We start from the raw sequence: 17,520 nt of genomic DNA, 5'->3' as shown, positions 1-17,520 counted from the left end.
ACCAAAGTTGTAGAGCAAAAGGTGGTGACAGTGATTTCGGCTGATCTGGATTTAACGATGAATAAGGAGTTGTCATTGGCTGAGTTCAGGGAATAGAGCTGGATTTTGAGCTAAATTCTCTGCTCATGGGAGAGGAGTTTGGACAGCCTCTTGGAGACTTTGTCATTAAGAACCCTAGGTTTAGAATTAGATCCTTCATCAATTTTACTTTTTTTTATTACTATCCTAACAGTGAAGTGCCCGAAATACCCCTGCTTAGTTGTTCAATTAGTAGGTTAATTAAATTTATATGGTGGCGCCGCCGCGGTGTTCCTCAATTGGTACCGCAAAATAAGTATAGGTATCAAATTGGCCAAAAAAAATTATATAGGGACTAAATTGACACTATAAAAAAATATAGGGACGAAATTGGTCATTTTCCCTAGGGGAATTGATAGGCAGAACTCGTTACAATCTTCTTAATACAACTACAAAGCATACAAGTTTTTTACTCGTAATTTACAATACACCGGCTGTATTTGCATTGAGGATTTTTAAGGGGACAAAAATGGTACTCCCATTAATTAGCTTGACCAGACATAGATTATTCACATAGGCAGCATTTTACTACGTGGGCATTTAATTTAGCAACCAAGGGCCAGTTGAAGAAGATGAACCATATGGCTAAAAATAAAAGTTTGGGGATAATTGCCTCGATACTTTTAACCTCCCGTCTAAGTTCTGCATTGAAATTCCCTGTCAAGGATGCACTTGCTCAGCAGCAAGAGAGAGAGACCCATACAACAAGGATACAATGTATAGGCTTCCACCATAAAAACATCACAGGAGGTCTCCTCTATGACGTGATAGAAGAGTACGCATCTTCCTCGCAGATACGAAGACAATAACAGAAGGCAAAAATTGATGATATCTTAGAAAGCTTCATCCACGAATATTTAGATATAGGAGTCTCGATCAGGGCCATCATACACAAAAAGGAAAAACTTCTCCCCAGCAGATATTAATATATAAAAACAAAAAGAATGTATATACAAATGAGTAACCATTATCTTCATTAATTATGCGTCTCCGGATCCATAGACGTGGCAAGGAGCCATAAAATAACCAATTTCCTGGCCACGGGATCAAAGATACAAAAATTTGCTTCAGAAAAGGGCGACGGTGCCTGAAATTACCCCCATCTCAAACTTGGAAAATCTGATGCATCCCCGTTGAGTCGAAAATTCAATTTGACTTGTATGCTACGAACATCTGATTTGAGCTTTAATGCTTCATGATCTGCACAATAAATAAATGTCAGAGCCTCGTGGGAAAAAAGACACACTAGACAAAATACACAAAACTCTTCAGTAACAACATCCAAATGCCAAAATGAACTTCACATTGGCTCCAAATCCTGTGTCAACAAATTTGTCCAAATTTGCAAATTTGGTCTTAATAACCATTTCAAACAACTAGTATCAACAAAGCTTAAAGCATCAAACATCGGTTCTAATAGGACGCAAGCAGAAACTCTGAAAATGCTGCTGGCTAAGAAACCTATTCATAAGAACTACAGGAAGAAAAAGGATTCAATGGACAGCTTATCTTCTGGTTTTTCAATCAAGAAGGTTGAAATTAGGATTTTTCATTAAAAAAAAAAAAAACAAAATGGGCATGATGAATGGACTGGCAAGAAGCAAATAGCTATGCAAGACCTGCATTTTTCTTCTGAAGAGAAAAATGGAGGAAGATGGAGGAAGAACACCGTGAAAAGTGAACACAAAACGAGAAGAGTTGCACTCATTTCACAAGGGCACTAACATGTACATGAAATTGCAGTATCAAATTCCACCAACTTCTAGGCAGACACTTCTGAGATATTTTATCCAAAGCCAAATCCTTCACTAGCTTCATGGATAGCCAGTAGCAAGCGCTCTTGAAGCTGTTCCTTCGACGTATATTCCGGGAGGTCCAGTTGGTTGAAACTGGAAAAAAAAAAAGGATTTGAAAGTTAAAAATATGACACAAATCTGAGCAACCAGCAGATATTAAAAGCTAGGGACAAGTGAACTAGTAATCCTGTCTACGTACGTTACTAAACTTACCATGTATGAGCTGATGGCAGTCTTTCAGGAGCTCCATATGCCTTGTGAATTTGAAACCTCTGAGCACCAGAAATACCTTGCAATGCCTTAAAGCCCTCCAAAGGAACCTAAGAAAATAAAAGCGGAGCTAAGAAATGACTTCTGAAATCTCATTGAACCAAAATTACATCATGTATTACTGAGTAAACATCTGTCTCACTCATGCTGTACCAATCTCATTTTTTGTTACAGTTTATTTCAGTGAAGACAACAAAGGCCATTGTTACAAGAATAATATCCCGTGTTTAGTTGTTGAGATAACAAACATTTCTATTTACATAGTGATATTGTGTACTTTATTTATCTAACACTCCAAAAGAAGTATTTCAATACTTCTCAATATTCACGTAAATAATTTTTATTCACCTATTTTATTCCACCAAAATAAACTTAAGCATTTTCCCAATTTGTCAACTTTCTCAAAGCCAATTATAGCCATGACTCCAAATCTCTCTTCTAGTAAATAAAATATCCAAGAAACTTAAGCTATCACTTTCTGATTTTTCTTAGAACTCCTTCACTAGTTATACCTCCACAATAACTAAGTTATCAATCTATAAGCAGCATGCAAGCTATTAAAAGTTATTAATATCAAATGTCGGATCAAAATTACTTAAGGGACACCAGATTACCTTAGATGTACCAGTAACAAATTGCAATAATCTTGCCATATCTTCCTTATTGAAGCCTTTGACAACTTCCCAAAACCACTGGACAACACAAGATGCAGCTGTGTATCCTGTGTACTCGGTGTTGCCCTTTAAATCATCCACTACAAAGGAAATCACCATTAAGATGCTTCAAAGGACAAAGTAATAATTTCATACAAATATAAAGCATTGGAAGCCAAACAAACTCACAATCTATTTCTGGAAGACCACTTATTAGCAGCTCAAGCTCTTTATCATTAAAGATAGATATAAGTTCCTTTGGCACTAATTCATTGAAGCCCTCCATGAAGGAATTAATTTGAGGCCGTATAGCATTTGTCAGAATATGGTCAGCCACAAGATCCACATATTCATGCTTTGTTTCCTCTGTGACTCTTATGTTTCTTCCGCCAGGTTTAAGCTCATAATCAGTTACCTATTTATCAGAAAAATAAAGAAGAATTAGATTCTTAGCCACTCCACCCTAACGAGCACCCATTAAATAGTAGAAGAAACTTAAAGAGATCTGAATCTTCAAACTAAGTTCAATATGTAATGCACACCATAAACAGAAAAATTGTGACTTGAATACCTCTGTTTTCTCATACAGAATGTGCTTTTCTTCATCAGCATCCATGCAGAATGTGAGATCAGGTACATCGCTCACATCATTCTGAAGGCATTAAATAAACCATCAGCCACTCAAAAAGTATTAATAATAAACCAATGCAAACATTAGGCAACTCACCTCCAGCATCCATTTCAGGTTTTTATAATAATCTGGATCAACAGCCTCTATATCATGATAAGTCACCTTCACACCAAGGATATGCTTGTAGAATGATCGCGTAAAGTACACATCTAACAGTTGCCCATCAAACAGTGCCTTAGCAACCTACAAAAGGTGTTTACTAGACATGATTACAGCTGCAAGTTCGAGGAAGAATACAAAAGACACTAAGGATTCAAAAAATAAGGAACAAAAATCCTCAAGCATTACCACGCGGCCTACAAATTTAAAATAAGAGAGATGTTCAGTCTGATAGACAGAATTTGGGTTTGGCTGGAAAGTAGCATTGTTTCCAACAGTGGTGAATAGCAAAGCCCCTTTGTCAAATACAACCCTGGAGAGCAGTTGGTACCATTCTCGTGTCAACCCACCGGCATCAATACCCTCTTCACCTTGAAAATGGACGTTTAGTCGGCCCTTCAGGTCCTGAGTTGGTCGCATCCGCAACTGATTGTATGAATCCTCTAATACATATGCTCGCCGGACACTTATTCGTAAAGGCCCTGAGAGGTGTTGCTCATGCTGTTGCCGTATTCTTGAGCGGAAATAAGCTCGCTTGTTGTCAAAATCAATAAGCCGTGGCGCTTTCAGCAACATAGAAAGAGACTTTTCCAACAGCCCAGGATTCTGCCTGACAAAGGCATTTAGAAGGCGACGATGCTTCTCAGAAAACCGAGTAAATGTCGAAGTCCCATCAATTCTCCTGTGAGAATCCAAACTGTATTTGCTAGAAAACAAAACTGGACTCCCTGCAGACTCTTTCACCTCTCTTGCAGTAGCATCAGCATAATCTTGGTGAATGAAAGAATTGTGTGCCTGTAGTTTCTCACACAAGACAAAGAAGGCCTCAATAAATGGCAAAAGTCTTTGAGTTCCAGGAGGAAGAGGCGGAGACACAGATGAAGAACCCTGTATATGCTCCCCAATGTTAACATTGGGCATAACAGAAGACAAACAGCTTTGTGTAAGCTCTGACTCCATAGCGCTAATGCATTCACTCAGTTCTTGCCACAGTGGTTCCAGAGCCACATTTAGCTTCCACATATTAGCATGCTCTTCCTGTTCCTCAATAGTCATTGTGTCCCTGTTACTATCATTGCTCACAGAAGTGAATGTACTTAATGTTTGCAGCACCCGAAGAACAGCAGCACCAGCCATGGATCCAGCACTCAAACCCAACATGTGTGTATTTCTAAGAGTGATAAGCTCATTAACAGCTGAGCTGCTCAATTCTTGAGCTAAGCCTGAAAGCTCTGAAATGAAGAATTTGCGATGAGCAGCAGCCACAGAGGCCAACTTCTTCAGCACCTCACCAGCAAGCATGTAAATCTTGTCTGAAAGCCTGATGAACAAAAGATTAATTATGACGAAGTTGATTACATGTCAATACATTTAACTCTTTTTTCTCCTTTTGTTTCTCTTATAAAGGGTGCCAGCAGCCAAAAGGGAAGAGTTTGTGAACAAAATTTAGCGAAAACATTAAATGAAAGTTACAATTCAATACATAATCTACAGGAAACACAATCCACAGGCAAACAAATAACTACCCAACACCATAGCTACATCATAGTGGGAAAGCATTACCCCTCATGGCCAAGAATGCTGCAGAGATTGTGCAGATCAGATTGTGGAAGCTGCAAGAATATATGACAGATGTTCATGTTCTTCTCACAGTGTGGGGTGGATTTCCTAGCAGGGTTGCTTTCATCATCTTGATGATTTGATTCAACTGGTAACAAAGAACTGTCTTTCTCAACATCACCAATATTCCCACCACTGGGTGGATTTTGAATGCCAGCTGCTGCTTCTTCAGAATGAGATTGGCATTCTAATTTGGATACTGCAGTGTGTACCACCGCTTGAATGAGACCCATGACCTGCATAATTAAAATTAAGAAACATCACAGGTAAACTAGGCGAAGAAACACAGACAAGAATTTATGAAACCATAAAGAGAGTATCACTGCCACAAATATATTGAGCACACCTGCTCAAGATGAGCAATGCTGCGTAAGAACAGAGGTTGACTCAAGAGTTTGAGAAACAATATCAAAGAGATATCGCCCTTTTCAGAGCATCCCAAACTGTTTGATTGGTTGTCTCCTTCCAACATTTTCTCCTTGCCTTTATCCTTCTTGGTTTCTGAAGTGTCCGCATTTAGGGCTTCTGGAACAAGAGAAGAATAAAAAAAGAACAGAAGACTGGCAACAGCTGAATGATTGTTGGCAAGGTAAGTCAAAATCTCAAGAATCCGACGCAACACCAGTGGAGGAAGGCCTGCAAAGGAATGAAATCATCCATAAGATCAAATTTTGGAACCACAAACTACTTACATTCAGCAGAAAGGAGAAATACCATCAAACAACTGAGATCGGCCATAAACAACATTGGACTGACACCCATAAAGCCTTAGTGAATTCGATGTTGTCAGTCCACCAACTGATCCTTCGTTTACAGGCTTGAGGGCATCAAGCAGAAGACGAACAAGAATGGCTCTTGTACTACTGTGCGCACATAAGTTCAACAAGAGTCGTTGCAGAAGACCTTTACCAAGAGGCTGAAAGCATGAAAAGTATGAGTACCACCTTAACTCACAAATACACAGATAACTACATGGAGTTAGAAAAAACAAAGTAACAAAATGTCTCAAGGTTCTCAAAGAACTACTAGTAGTAGTCAATGAGATATATCTTACTTGTGCTAATCGCAAGAGACGAATCAATGCCTTCAAGGAGTCTGCATCCAAGAGTGGCTCCCCTTCAAGTTCCTTCAACTTCAAACTCTCTGTAATAGAAGACGACGCCCTCCTGCCAATTGTAACCCCAACACCTCGGTCCATCACCGCATGCCTATCAAAGCCCAAGCCATTTCTCCGATGGTTAAACCTGTGGCTACCTCCAAACAAGCTGCGAGCTTGATAATGACTCATTGCTCTGTCCCTCAGCATTTGTGCTTCAGCAAGCAGAGGAGAGGGCAAAGCAGATAAAACTGCTTCTGAAGATGTTAAAAGCACCTGGAACAAGCAGCATAAGTTATCACCAGAATTAAAGGACAAAAGAAAACAGTTGAAAGTGCAAACCTCTTCACGCAAATCAGCCGGGAAAGTGGCAATAATTGAGGCATTATCCATTTCAACAGGCTGTCCAGCAGCCTGCTGTGCAACCCTTTGTGCTCTTTGTTGTGCCAGAACTTCTGCTTGTATATCTGGAGGAAGAGCTGCTAAAAACTCTGGATCTATATCTTCAGCTGCTGGTGGAGTATAAGTTGGAGGCTGAGTGGACTGGGCTTGCTGTGAGGCAAGAACTTCTGCTCGCAGATCTTCAGGAAGTGCTTCCAAAAAGGTTGGATCAATACCATTTCCATTAGAAGCGTCATTATTCACATTAGTTTCATCAGTCTGACTAGCCTCTTGGACAACCTCAATCTGCCTATAGGATGGCTCCTCTCCGTTGACGTCCGAAGTAGATAGCAATTGATAAGACTGGTCTCCTTCCATAAACACTGCATTCATATCAACATCAGCATTGACAGAAGAAGCATGACTAAGAGTAGCATCCGGCATATCTGACCCAGTAATTATAAGTGCATGATTACTAGACTGACTATCAGCTGCTGAAGGGCTATGATGGCCTAAATTTTGAAGGTGCAAATAATGGGGACTACCAAGTCCATCAGAACTCCTAGAACCAACTGGATCAGCCTGTGAGTACATTGATGGGGCAACTGAACCCTGCATAACACTTAATTGCTCCATGGCACTGCCATTTTCTTCCCCAGTTTCCATGATATCCTGTGCTTCTGGAGTGTTCTCTGAAATTAAATTGGCTGCAGGTTCACTCAGTTGATGGGGATCACCTGCTTGTTCAGTAACAACCTCCCGATCAACTGCTTCCTGAGAACACTGACCTTCACCTAATCGATCAATTCCAGGATCAGTCTCCTGAATTTGTACATCATGCTGTTGAGCAACAGTGCTATCGCCATCTAGTGGCACTTGACTATCAGCAACCAAGAGGGTATCTGCCTGCTGTTTCGCAGACGTGTTTTCTGACAGCCTTTCATTCAGATGATTGGGAGCATTGTTGCTCATTTGAGATATGAACAGTTCTTCAATTGCCTGAGCAACAGTCGCAGCTTGACCACCAGCTTGGGGTTGGCCATCATCTGTCCACCGGCCATCACCAGACACCCTTCGCCCAGGCACTCGAAGAGACTCCAAACCAACAGAAAAATCTGCCAATGGTGGCGGTGCTGAACCACCTACTCGATCACCAAAGAGACTAGATGGTGCATTGTCATAGGGAAGAACTGGAGCATCAAACATGTAAAAATGAGATGCATCAAGATTTCCGGTAGAGAAACCTTCAACATCCCTGGATGAATTTCCAGTTGCAGACCACATTGAAACCAAATCAGAAGATGGTGATGGCCTCGAGAGGAGAGGATGTCGAAGACCAGTCCTATCTGTGGCAGATCGCTCAAACGAATTTCTGTTTATCTGACGGCGACGTTCAAATCCAAAAGTTCGACGAAGGCCAAAAAGGTCATCCACATTCACTCCTTCAAAGGGCTCCGCAGCAACATCAATGAGTCCACCCCCAGTTCCAGGTTGCCCAAGTACTTGTAAATGATCCAGCCCATCTAGGGCCTCCCTCCACCTAACCTCAATAACACGATTCTCATGGAAATCATCATCCTCTTCATCAACCATATCCTCATTATATTCATCCCCACCAGCTTCATCATGATCCTCCACATCAGTATCAGCTAGAGACATCAGTGCAGTGCCATCTTCTCCAATATCTTCATCCTCTTCTTCCCCGTCATCATCATCCTCATCATCCTCGCCATCATCGCCCATGTCATCATCTTCATCGCCCATATCATCAACTACCCTATTCTCAGCATGAAAGGCCATACCAATTTGATCTCTGTTTTCCATGACACCAGCTTCTTCCATATCCTCACGCACATAATCCAACCCAAGTTCCAAAGGTGGATTTCCATTTGCAGACTCCTCTATCCTCATTTCATGCTCCATAGACTGCATTGAATCTCTACCCCCATCACCTCCATTTTGGGAGCTTTCTGGAGGCTCTTGTTCTGAACTTGCAGCACCCGTGGCTTCCTGTTGGCTGTTTCCATGACCATTAGACTCTGCTGTTCGAGAGGCTGAGGTTACATTTATATTCTCATCAGATCTTCCACTGACGCCAACAGCTTTTTTCTTGTTCAAACAGTCAGACTTTGCTAGTTGCTCACTAGCATTAGCAGCTCTTGTTAGGCTTTCCAAAGACTTGAGTATGAGATTCACAATTTTTGGAGCATCAGGGTGGTCCAAATCGAGTTTCTGCAGAATGCCAGACAAACACTGAGCCATCCCCTCTTCTATCATGCTTTTGGCCACATCAGGAGAGCAACCGGAGCCAGGTAAATTACTGGAAGATGAGTTCTTAGATAAAATAGCATATACCAAATCAACAAAAGCAAGGACCTTTTTATCTGGCAAAAAGCTACAACTGGATGAATTACTTTCTGAATTTGAAAATGGAGATAATGCTTTTGCAAGTTCGTTAATCACTCGCCTACGCCCTTCACCTGAGCGGCTGGAAAGAACTACCAAAAAGTAGGAAGCCTTTTCAGAAAGCTTATTTTTCCATTCGTCTGGACCTGCAGTTTTATCAATTGGAAGGGGAAGAAGCCGATGTAAAACATGATGGATGATTCCACCCTGTCCAGAGCAGTCTAATTGATTAGATCCCCGAAGTTGAGACAGTTCAATACCCCGTCTCAAAATTACTCCAGCAGTATGTACATACATCAAAAGAATATCACTCAGTAACTTGAGAACAAATGTCACCTTAGCCAGACCTGCAGATTTCTCTGAAAAACTATTTGTCTCAGCATTCCTCGTCTCATCAACCTTGGACTTTCCCTTTATCTTGGTTGTGGATTCATCTACCTCCATAGCATTCTCATAAGCAGCGAAATCTTCATCACTTTTCTTCAATGGAAATGTCAATACAATTTCAAGAAGTTGATCCACCACCTGAGTGAGATTCACAGGAACCTTCTTGTGGGCTTTAGAGCACTTTGCAGGTCCATCATGCATTTTATTATCAGATATTCGAACAGAATCATTGGAAGCTATCCCAGCTTCAACACCAGAAGCTTTTTGTTTCTCTTTCTCCTTCTCTCGATCTTTTTCTTTTGATAACACAATTGTGGTCCTTCCTCCAGATGATTCCAACTGACAAACAGCAGTTGCTGCTTTCATAAATACCCCTGGATCTCTAGATATAACAGGTGCCATTGATGTCAAAAATGTTCTAACAGAGACACGACCAGCATGACGATTTCCACTTAGAGTTTGTCGTATCTCCAATTCCATAGCTGTTTGCAGTGTCTGAGGGTCTTCAATAAGATGTCGAATAATTGCAGATGCCAAGGTATCATACCCTGGAAAAAAGCAACTCCTTGGAAGACCAAATAGAGCTGCCAAGCCACCATTTTCAAGAAATTGCAAAGCCAGAGCATGTTGTTTTGTCAAGCGAGCACATAACTGAAGAACGGCCTGCATAACCAAAGCTGGTACATGCTGGTTTATCAAGTCACAAGCAATAATCAATACATTACCACAATCTTCCATCGTCAAAAAGCCTGCAGGTTTTCCAAATGTTTTCTCAAAGATGGTGCTACTTTCTTTATCCTGCAAAAGAGGAGTGGATTTTTTCTCAGCAACATCTTCCAGAACTGGAGATGCAACGTGTTCCTCTGATGAGTCAGGTATTGGTCCTGCTGCAGTCTCTTCTGTACTTTCACGAGAGATTCTGGGCCTGGATTGCAACAAATTATCCAGGATTAGAAGTAAAGCACTAATACATTTCGGGCTCAAAATCTCATTTCCTGAAGTAGTCCTTGCTTTGAAGTTCATCAAGATATCAATTGCCAATGGGACAATGCCACTCTGCACAGCAATTTGTCGAGCATTTTCATCTTCAAATAAAATCAATGCTAAAGTATGTGAAACCATGCACAATGCACTATTATCCTTTGAGAATTCCATGGGGCACTGCTTTAGCTGCTTTACAAGATAAGGAATCACCCGATCACGGTCTTCTCCTTTGTTCCTATTGCAAAGAGTCACAAGCAAATCTGTCAACTGGAAAGCCATTGAATCACTACTGTGAAACAACTTCATTGTTGCAGCAAGGATGTCATCAACAGAAGGGGTCTTAATTTGTTCCTCTTCTGCCAAAACATCCACTGATTTTTCTGTGTTATCGACTTTAGATGCTTCTGAGGAATTTCCTAGAGATAAAGCAAGTGCACGAGCCAATTCATCATCCTCCAGCACAGGATCTTCAGCATGACTAAATAACCATTCCATAGCCATTTCGACACTATTAGTTTCCACCCTTCTTAATGCCTCCTCGGCTCTTGCTCTTGAGAACCCCATCTCAACAATGGTAGCAATGGTAGCTTCATCAGGTGGTGGAGCCACCAAACGTTGGTTTGCATTCCCTAACAACCCACTACGATTTTGTTTAACATCACCAACACCAGAATATACATGAGTGATTAATGAAATAATAGAAGTTATAAAAACTGGATTACAATTTGGAAACAAAGGGTGATTCCAGATGGGAACTATAGCATCCAGAACCTGAGACTGCAGCATACGAACAAACACTTCAGGGTCCTTAGGAACAGGAAACAATCCAATAGACAGACCAACTGCAACAGGTTGCACAAGCAGCTGTGCCTGGGATGCTGAGGTTGGAGACAACAGCAAAGAAGAATTGATAAAATATTCAAGAAGGCGACAATAACTCTGCAATGTATCAAGCAGCCACGAACTGTGAGACAATTTGCCTTCCTCAGCATTCTTTTCATGATCAAGACCAGAAGCTGGAAGCGAATAAGGTAGTGTCCACAGCAACGCACTTGTAGCTTCAAATGTTCTTAGAACCTCCTTAAAAGTTCCATGAACATAAAAATTGTTGATCATCACTGTGTAACAGGTCCGACGCCTACCATCAAATGTAAGAGCCACCATATCATCAACCAACTTCCCAAGATAGCGACACTTGACTGACAGTGAAATTTCATGCCCAGAAGAGTAAGAATATCCTGAAAACCCAAAAGCCTCTTGAAAAACTTTAGATAAGGCACTTCCAATGATTTTTGAAGCTGAACTCAAAGATCCTGTCTCAGTCCTTCGACGGTTTGGAGATGTAAATCCCTTGACAAGAGCAGTGAAGAAAGTACGTATGCTGGAAGCAAGTTTTGTAAGTGTCTCTAAAACAAGAACCTCAGGACTTTTCTTCTTCAAATCCTGGGTAGCAGGCTCTGTGCCATTAGCTGCACTTTCAGGATCTATTTGCAAAGATTCCAAATGCCTGCCAGCCCTTGCTCCCCTTAAACGTGCCAAACCATGTCGACTACGACGATTAAAACCTTCACTTGAACGAACAACAGAAATAAACTCCCGTTCCAGACCCCAAGGGGAGTGAGAACTCGTCCTGACAGTAACTGGATTTGTATACCTGTACGAGACAATGTTTGCATCATCGTCACTCTCTCTTCCAGCTGCATTAGAAACACCACCCTCAGCACTTTCAGGCTCTGCTTCAACATTCCGCTTCTCGTCAGCCTTTGTGTCACAACACAAAGATACTTGCCATAGTGTATCCCTATAAACCCTGCCAAGATCCTTAAACACATCAGAATCTGCCGAACCGAGTTCAGAAATAATGGTAGTTGTACCCTTCAACAAAGAATTGGCAAGAGACAGTATCCCTTCAAGACTGGAAAGGCATCTCAAGAATTTCGATCTCTGTGCAACTTCCAGCTGAGCAAGTGGCATGCCTTCCACTGAAACTAAAAGTTCAACTGTCGCCTTCAAATGGTCTCTCAAGAAGGAACATACTGCACGAGCTAGAGAAACAGAGTGCTGCGGGGAGAAGTTCTTAAATGCAACAGATATGCTTTGACCAACAGAAACGGAAAGAGGCATGGAAGGCAACACAAACAACTGCAAGACAGCCTCAATTCCCTTTTTCTCAACAAAGATACGGCAGGCATCAGAATTCTGTAGGATTGTTTCAAGAAGACGAGCAGCATTGCCTATACAATCAGGAAGAAAAGTTTCAATATTTACTATTGAGGCATCCAAAGATGTTTCAACTGCTTGCTCCGAGCTTTCAACCTTGCACAAATCCCTACCATCTGCTACAGCCATGCACTTATCCTCAACATCAGTTTCCATGGGGACATGTCCAGTAGAGCCTGGCGAATCAGTAGAGGAAGCAGATTCAGGGCCAGAACCAAGTTTTGTAATGTTGTTCAGTATTTCAATCAACATATCCACTCCAGGTCCACGCAATTGTGAAGCATGACGCATTAGTTCATCCAGACCACTAGACAAGGAACCTGGAGTGTCACCAGTAAGGGCACGCAAGTATGTCCTAGATGTAAAAATTTTCACAAAGCACCTTAAAGCATTGTGATCTTTCACAGCCTGAAGGCCATTGTTATTCAAACACAAGGCATCGAGGCACTGCGGTATGCAACTAATAGCTTCAGAAGAACATAATACACCGTCCATAATAGCATCCATAAACGTGGCAGGAAGACCTGCCTCTTCTAGAGCACCAAAGCAGGTAGGATCTTTGTGAATGAGATCACTCATCACAGTTGCAGCAAGAGAGAACAACCCACCACCAAAATCTTTTGCTCTCCTGAAAATTATGGATAAGCAACGTGGCAACAAGCTCTCTTCTGAACCAGAAATACGAGCAGTGGCTCCAGGAGCATAGGTTCCCAAGGATATTGCACGCAACAAGGCTTTCATCAGTAACCGTCGATGATATGCAACCAATGCTTCTGAATAAAGAGGCTGCATGTTATCTAGATCAGAAGAAGACTCCGTGACTGCTTGTGAACTGCTAGATTCAGAACTGTCAAGGTCAACAATGGAAGAGCTTAGCTGCTTTGAGCCATTTTCTATATGAGACACTTCTACCTTTAGACGTGATATGGTATCATCCAAACCACCCAAGTCCCTGAAAAGTGCAGCAGCAGGGTTGCTATAATCCATGAAGGCTTCTAGCACATGTACAGCCATGCTGACCAAATGCAAATGCTGAGGGTCCATATCTTTAAGTAGAGGCAAAAGAGTAGGTATAAATCCTGCTTCGCGCATGGCTGAGCAGCCTGATGATGATGAGACCAAAACAGTGACGAGAGATAACAAAGCCTCCGCAAAAACAACAGACCATTTTGATGAACTATTCACAATGGAATCAATGGCTTTTTGCATAAGGCTAGATAGAATACCACGGTGCCCACCAGATGTTACAGCAGTCAATACAGTAGGCTGACGTGCTCGATCCTGACAAATGGCAACCAAGGAAAGAATACTCAAAATCCGAATCTTCTCAGGGATCGCAGCTTCATAGCTTAACAAGGTAACCAATTCATTGATGAATTCCGGCTCAGCATTAAAGAAAGAGACCAAGTCATCAGCATCAGTACATGCTTGAACAAGAACTACAAAGGCATACAGGCGAATGCATGTATATTGTTGTCGCATGGCAAGGGAGCTAAAAGCCCTCGCAAATCGCAATCTTGTCAAAAGAGAAAATCTCAAACTAGGGGGAACTCTGTACTCTACAACTAATTTATTCAACAGCTCCAAATCAGACTCCTTTCTGGTATCAACATTGGGCAAATGAATGATTTGTAGCCCTTGGGGATGTTGCTCTGCAGTACCTAACTCATTTAAAGATTCATTTACAGCATAGAACTCAAAGTGTAAGGTGCAACCCAACTGACGAGCAACTGCATCAGAACCATTCTGCACAGCACAAGCAACTAATCCGAGGCCTTCTTCTTTTCCTCCCCAACCTTGTGCAAAAGCAAACAATTTTGACCTGAGAGAAGTATCTCTTATGATATACTTCCCAATTGTTTTCTTTAAAAAAGCAGCCAAAGTTTGCAAGCATGCCTCAACTACATCTGCATCAGTGGAAGTAAGCAGAGACGACAAATGATGCTGCACCAATATTACAAGTACGTGGTTAAACTGCAGGTAAAGGCAGTAAAAATTTTGAAAGAAAATTGATAAGGTAACAAAAACTAGATAAAACAAATTACTTGCACTAATAAAAACTCACTCTTGTAGTCATACAATGATAATCTTCGCTTAACTAAACAAACTTAGAACATGAATTTACTTCACAAATCCAATTCACGACAGGGCTTACGAAACTAAATGGGAGTTTGAAAACAATTCCAAACAGAACTCCGAAAAATGTTAGTTCATTTGCAGAGATCTAATATAGTCAGCTAAAAATTTTTCTCTGTGTTTTCCCCGAAAGCCAAGCTTTCCTGTGTAAATTCTGTACCTTACTTCCAACTGATGTTCAATGAGTTCAGTTGCCCAATTAAGAGTCAAAAGTTAAATTTATATCTCGCCTAACTTTTGACAGGTAAGTCCGTAAGCAGAAAAATACTTTCATATCCATAAGCACTTCTAAAATGTATATTTACAAACTGTTCATCTTATTGTAGATCCGCATGCCTATTACAACTAACCAACTCCACATTTCCTCTGCTTCAACAGCAGCTAATCCATGTATCCGATTCTTTTGAAATAGATCAATTAAACTCATCCAAGGTACATAGTCTCAACTTACTTTGTGGCTTCCTAGTTCCACAGCATCTAGTCCTATTCCACAGCATATTAGAATGCATGTTCTCCCTTTTCCCGAAACTTTATAAAACTGCTGCTACATTAAGCAATATTTGGATTCAGAATAACTGAAAACTTTCATAATCTTGTGGGCTTCCATGAAAAACACATCATAACAACTAATAGGATTTCAAAGATTACTATCTTAAACATTATCCCAGTGCACTGCTTTCTCAATCATGTAGTTAGAGGTTAACACTTTTTAATATTACTGGCATCTTACACTGCAGCTGAATAGCAAAACACATTTTACGGCCATCCCAAGCAAATCGGAGTCAAGACAATTCGATGCTTGATCAAATCCAGTTTTCATGAGAAGATGTATACCTCGTATGAGCTATAGAAGTGCTTATTTGTGCAGTTCTCCAAGATTACCCTTATAACACGCAGAATCTGAATAATAGCCTCCCTAGGGAAGGAAGGATCAGACTCCAAAAAGTTGTCATCAAGCTGCAAATCCTTCCTTGGTTTTATGTATTTCTCAAAAAAGGTATCAAAATGATTAAAAAGATCGACCCAGTGATGAAAATCTCCCTGCATCAATTAGAAATTCAGTAACTCTGAAAGAAAATGCATTGCAAAGGAACTAGAATTAATGACACTCATAAAGTGCACCTTTTCAAACTCCCAAACAAAACTTTTCAGCGGTTCCTCAATATTTTCAAGAGGAGTAGAAGTAACATTGTTGATGAAATATTTAATCCTTGGAGGCTGCAATAAGGCGGAAAGGACAACGATTAGCAAAAGTCACGTACATGACCCAGTGAATTAGCCTAATCCATCGACATCCCAAAAATAATAGAAATGTAGATGAAAATTGGAATAGCATAGATCAGAAAAATCACAGCTTAATAATCCAAACAGAACAACAGAACATATCCATGGAAAAAAACTAGAATACGCTGTACACTGTTTTGTAAAACTGATGCTTTTTTTCCAAGTAGATATCAAGTTCTAAAAAACAAATAAGAAAAATAAAAATTGAAGAGCTGATACGAGCAGCATTCAGAAAAATATCCCAAGAGTATCACTTGTTCCTTTCCAGCATTTTCAAAATTGGTAAATGACAACTGAGAAGCTCAATTGTGTAGAAAGGATTGAGTTTTACAGAACGACATTACCCCTACTTCAACAAAAACAGGTGAAAATTCCTAAAAAGAATAAGCTTTACAATTCTCGTGCATGAGTTTCACAAATAAAACAATCTTCTCCCAGTTCAAATCACTTCAACTATACAGTAACAAGTACAAACTATAATTCAGCATTAAAAAAAAAAAGAACAAAACTTTAGCATAAAATTCAACAAATACTCAATCAACTAAGTAGTTTAACAAGCAATAAACTAAGTAGTTTAATAAACAAGGTTAAGGTTACGAACCACTTCAACGGCTCTCCTCCGTTTCAACTTCATATTGAAATCAACCAAATGAAACCATTGCCTGATTGGAATAACAAACTACAAAGTCGACCGATTCTATAGCCTAGAATCGATCGGATATGAGTTCTATCAGCAAACTGCAAAGAAAAATAGTTGATAAAATCAATGAGGCGGATCGGGCGCTGGAGAAATGAGATTAAGATATGAAGAGGCGATAAAACAAATTGAAGAGATGAATTTTCTGCTTTTTTAGCCGATCGTGAATTTCTAGGGTTTTTTGGAGAAGGGTTTTGGGATACGATTGGTGAATGTTGATCGCACGGAGATAATTATACAGAGAGAAAAATAGGTCTGCAACGAGAAATACAAATTAAAACCACTCAGCAAAGGCCTCCTCTTTGTGTGGGCTATTTATACAGAGACAGACGCAGAGGAGAAGGGAAGTAGTAGTAAAATTTCAAAAGTACAGAGAAATTAAAGGATAAAAAAAATGTAATTCTGCTCTGGGGATAACACGTAGTATTATAAAAAAAGATAATTTGTGTCCAAAAATATCCATGGGTGTCTAAACAAGTCTAGCTAGTTCCACACCAAAATGCTCTCTAATTGGTTTTAATTTTTTAATAATTATATTAAATTTATGATTAGACTGGGCTCAATTGTTAATCTGAATTGAGTTTAAACAAGATTTTACCACAGACACAATTTCAACTGCTTGAATTTTTATATACGAACTTTAAGTGTTATATTTGTAAAAAACAAAGATCTGAATCTAGTTAAAAAGTTATGAAACACTACTATCATATAAGGGTTTTAGA

At 40.2% G+C, this 17,520-nt stretch overlaps 1 protein-coding gene across 2 annotated transcripts; it reads right to left on the bottom strand.

The window, feature by feature from the left end:
- Positions 1-966: 966 nt before the first annotated feature.
- LOC140004163 (E3 ubiquitin-protein ligase UPL1-like) lies at positions 967-17,159 on the bottom strand. Of its 2 annotated transcripts, none has more exons than XM_027209051.2 (16): positions 16,703-17,159; positions 15,940-16,035; positions 15,652-15,858; positions 6,646-14,625; positions 6,262-6,579; positions 5,922-6,123; positions 5,554-5,843; positions 5,151-5,443; positions 3,777-4,908; positions 3,525-3,671; positions 3,369-3,449; positions 2,987-3,212; positions 2,759-2,898; positions 2,088-2,194; positions 1,804-1,967; positions 967-1,278 (listed from the first exon to the last, which is right to left on the bottom strand). In XM_027209051.2, the coding sequence occupies exons 1-15, from the start codon at positions 16,733-16,735 to the stop codon at positions 1,865-1,867; spliced, it is 11,355 nt and encodes a 3,784-aa protein (XP_027064852.2). In that variant the 5' UTR covers positions 16,736-17,159; the 3' UTR covers positions 967-1,278; positions 1,804-1,864. The 2 variants fall into 2 exon arrangements, with proteins under 2 accessions (XP_027064852.2, XP_027064853.2); XM_027209052.2 differs by having other exon boundaries at positions 1,810-1,967.
- Between the last annotated feature and the right edge of the window lie 361 nt (positions 17,160-17,520).

The sequence above is a fragment of the Coffea arabica genome, chromosome 5c (genome assembly GCF_036785885.1).
Source record: "Coffea arabica cultivar ET-39 chromosome 5c, Coffea Arabica ET-39 HiFi, whole genome shotgun sequence".
Classification (NCBI taxonomy): Eukaryota; Viridiplantae; Streptophyta; class Magnoliopsida; order Gentianales; family Rubiaceae; genus Coffea; species Coffea arabica.
This window is presented reverse-complemented; position numbering and strand designations above follow the sequence as displayed.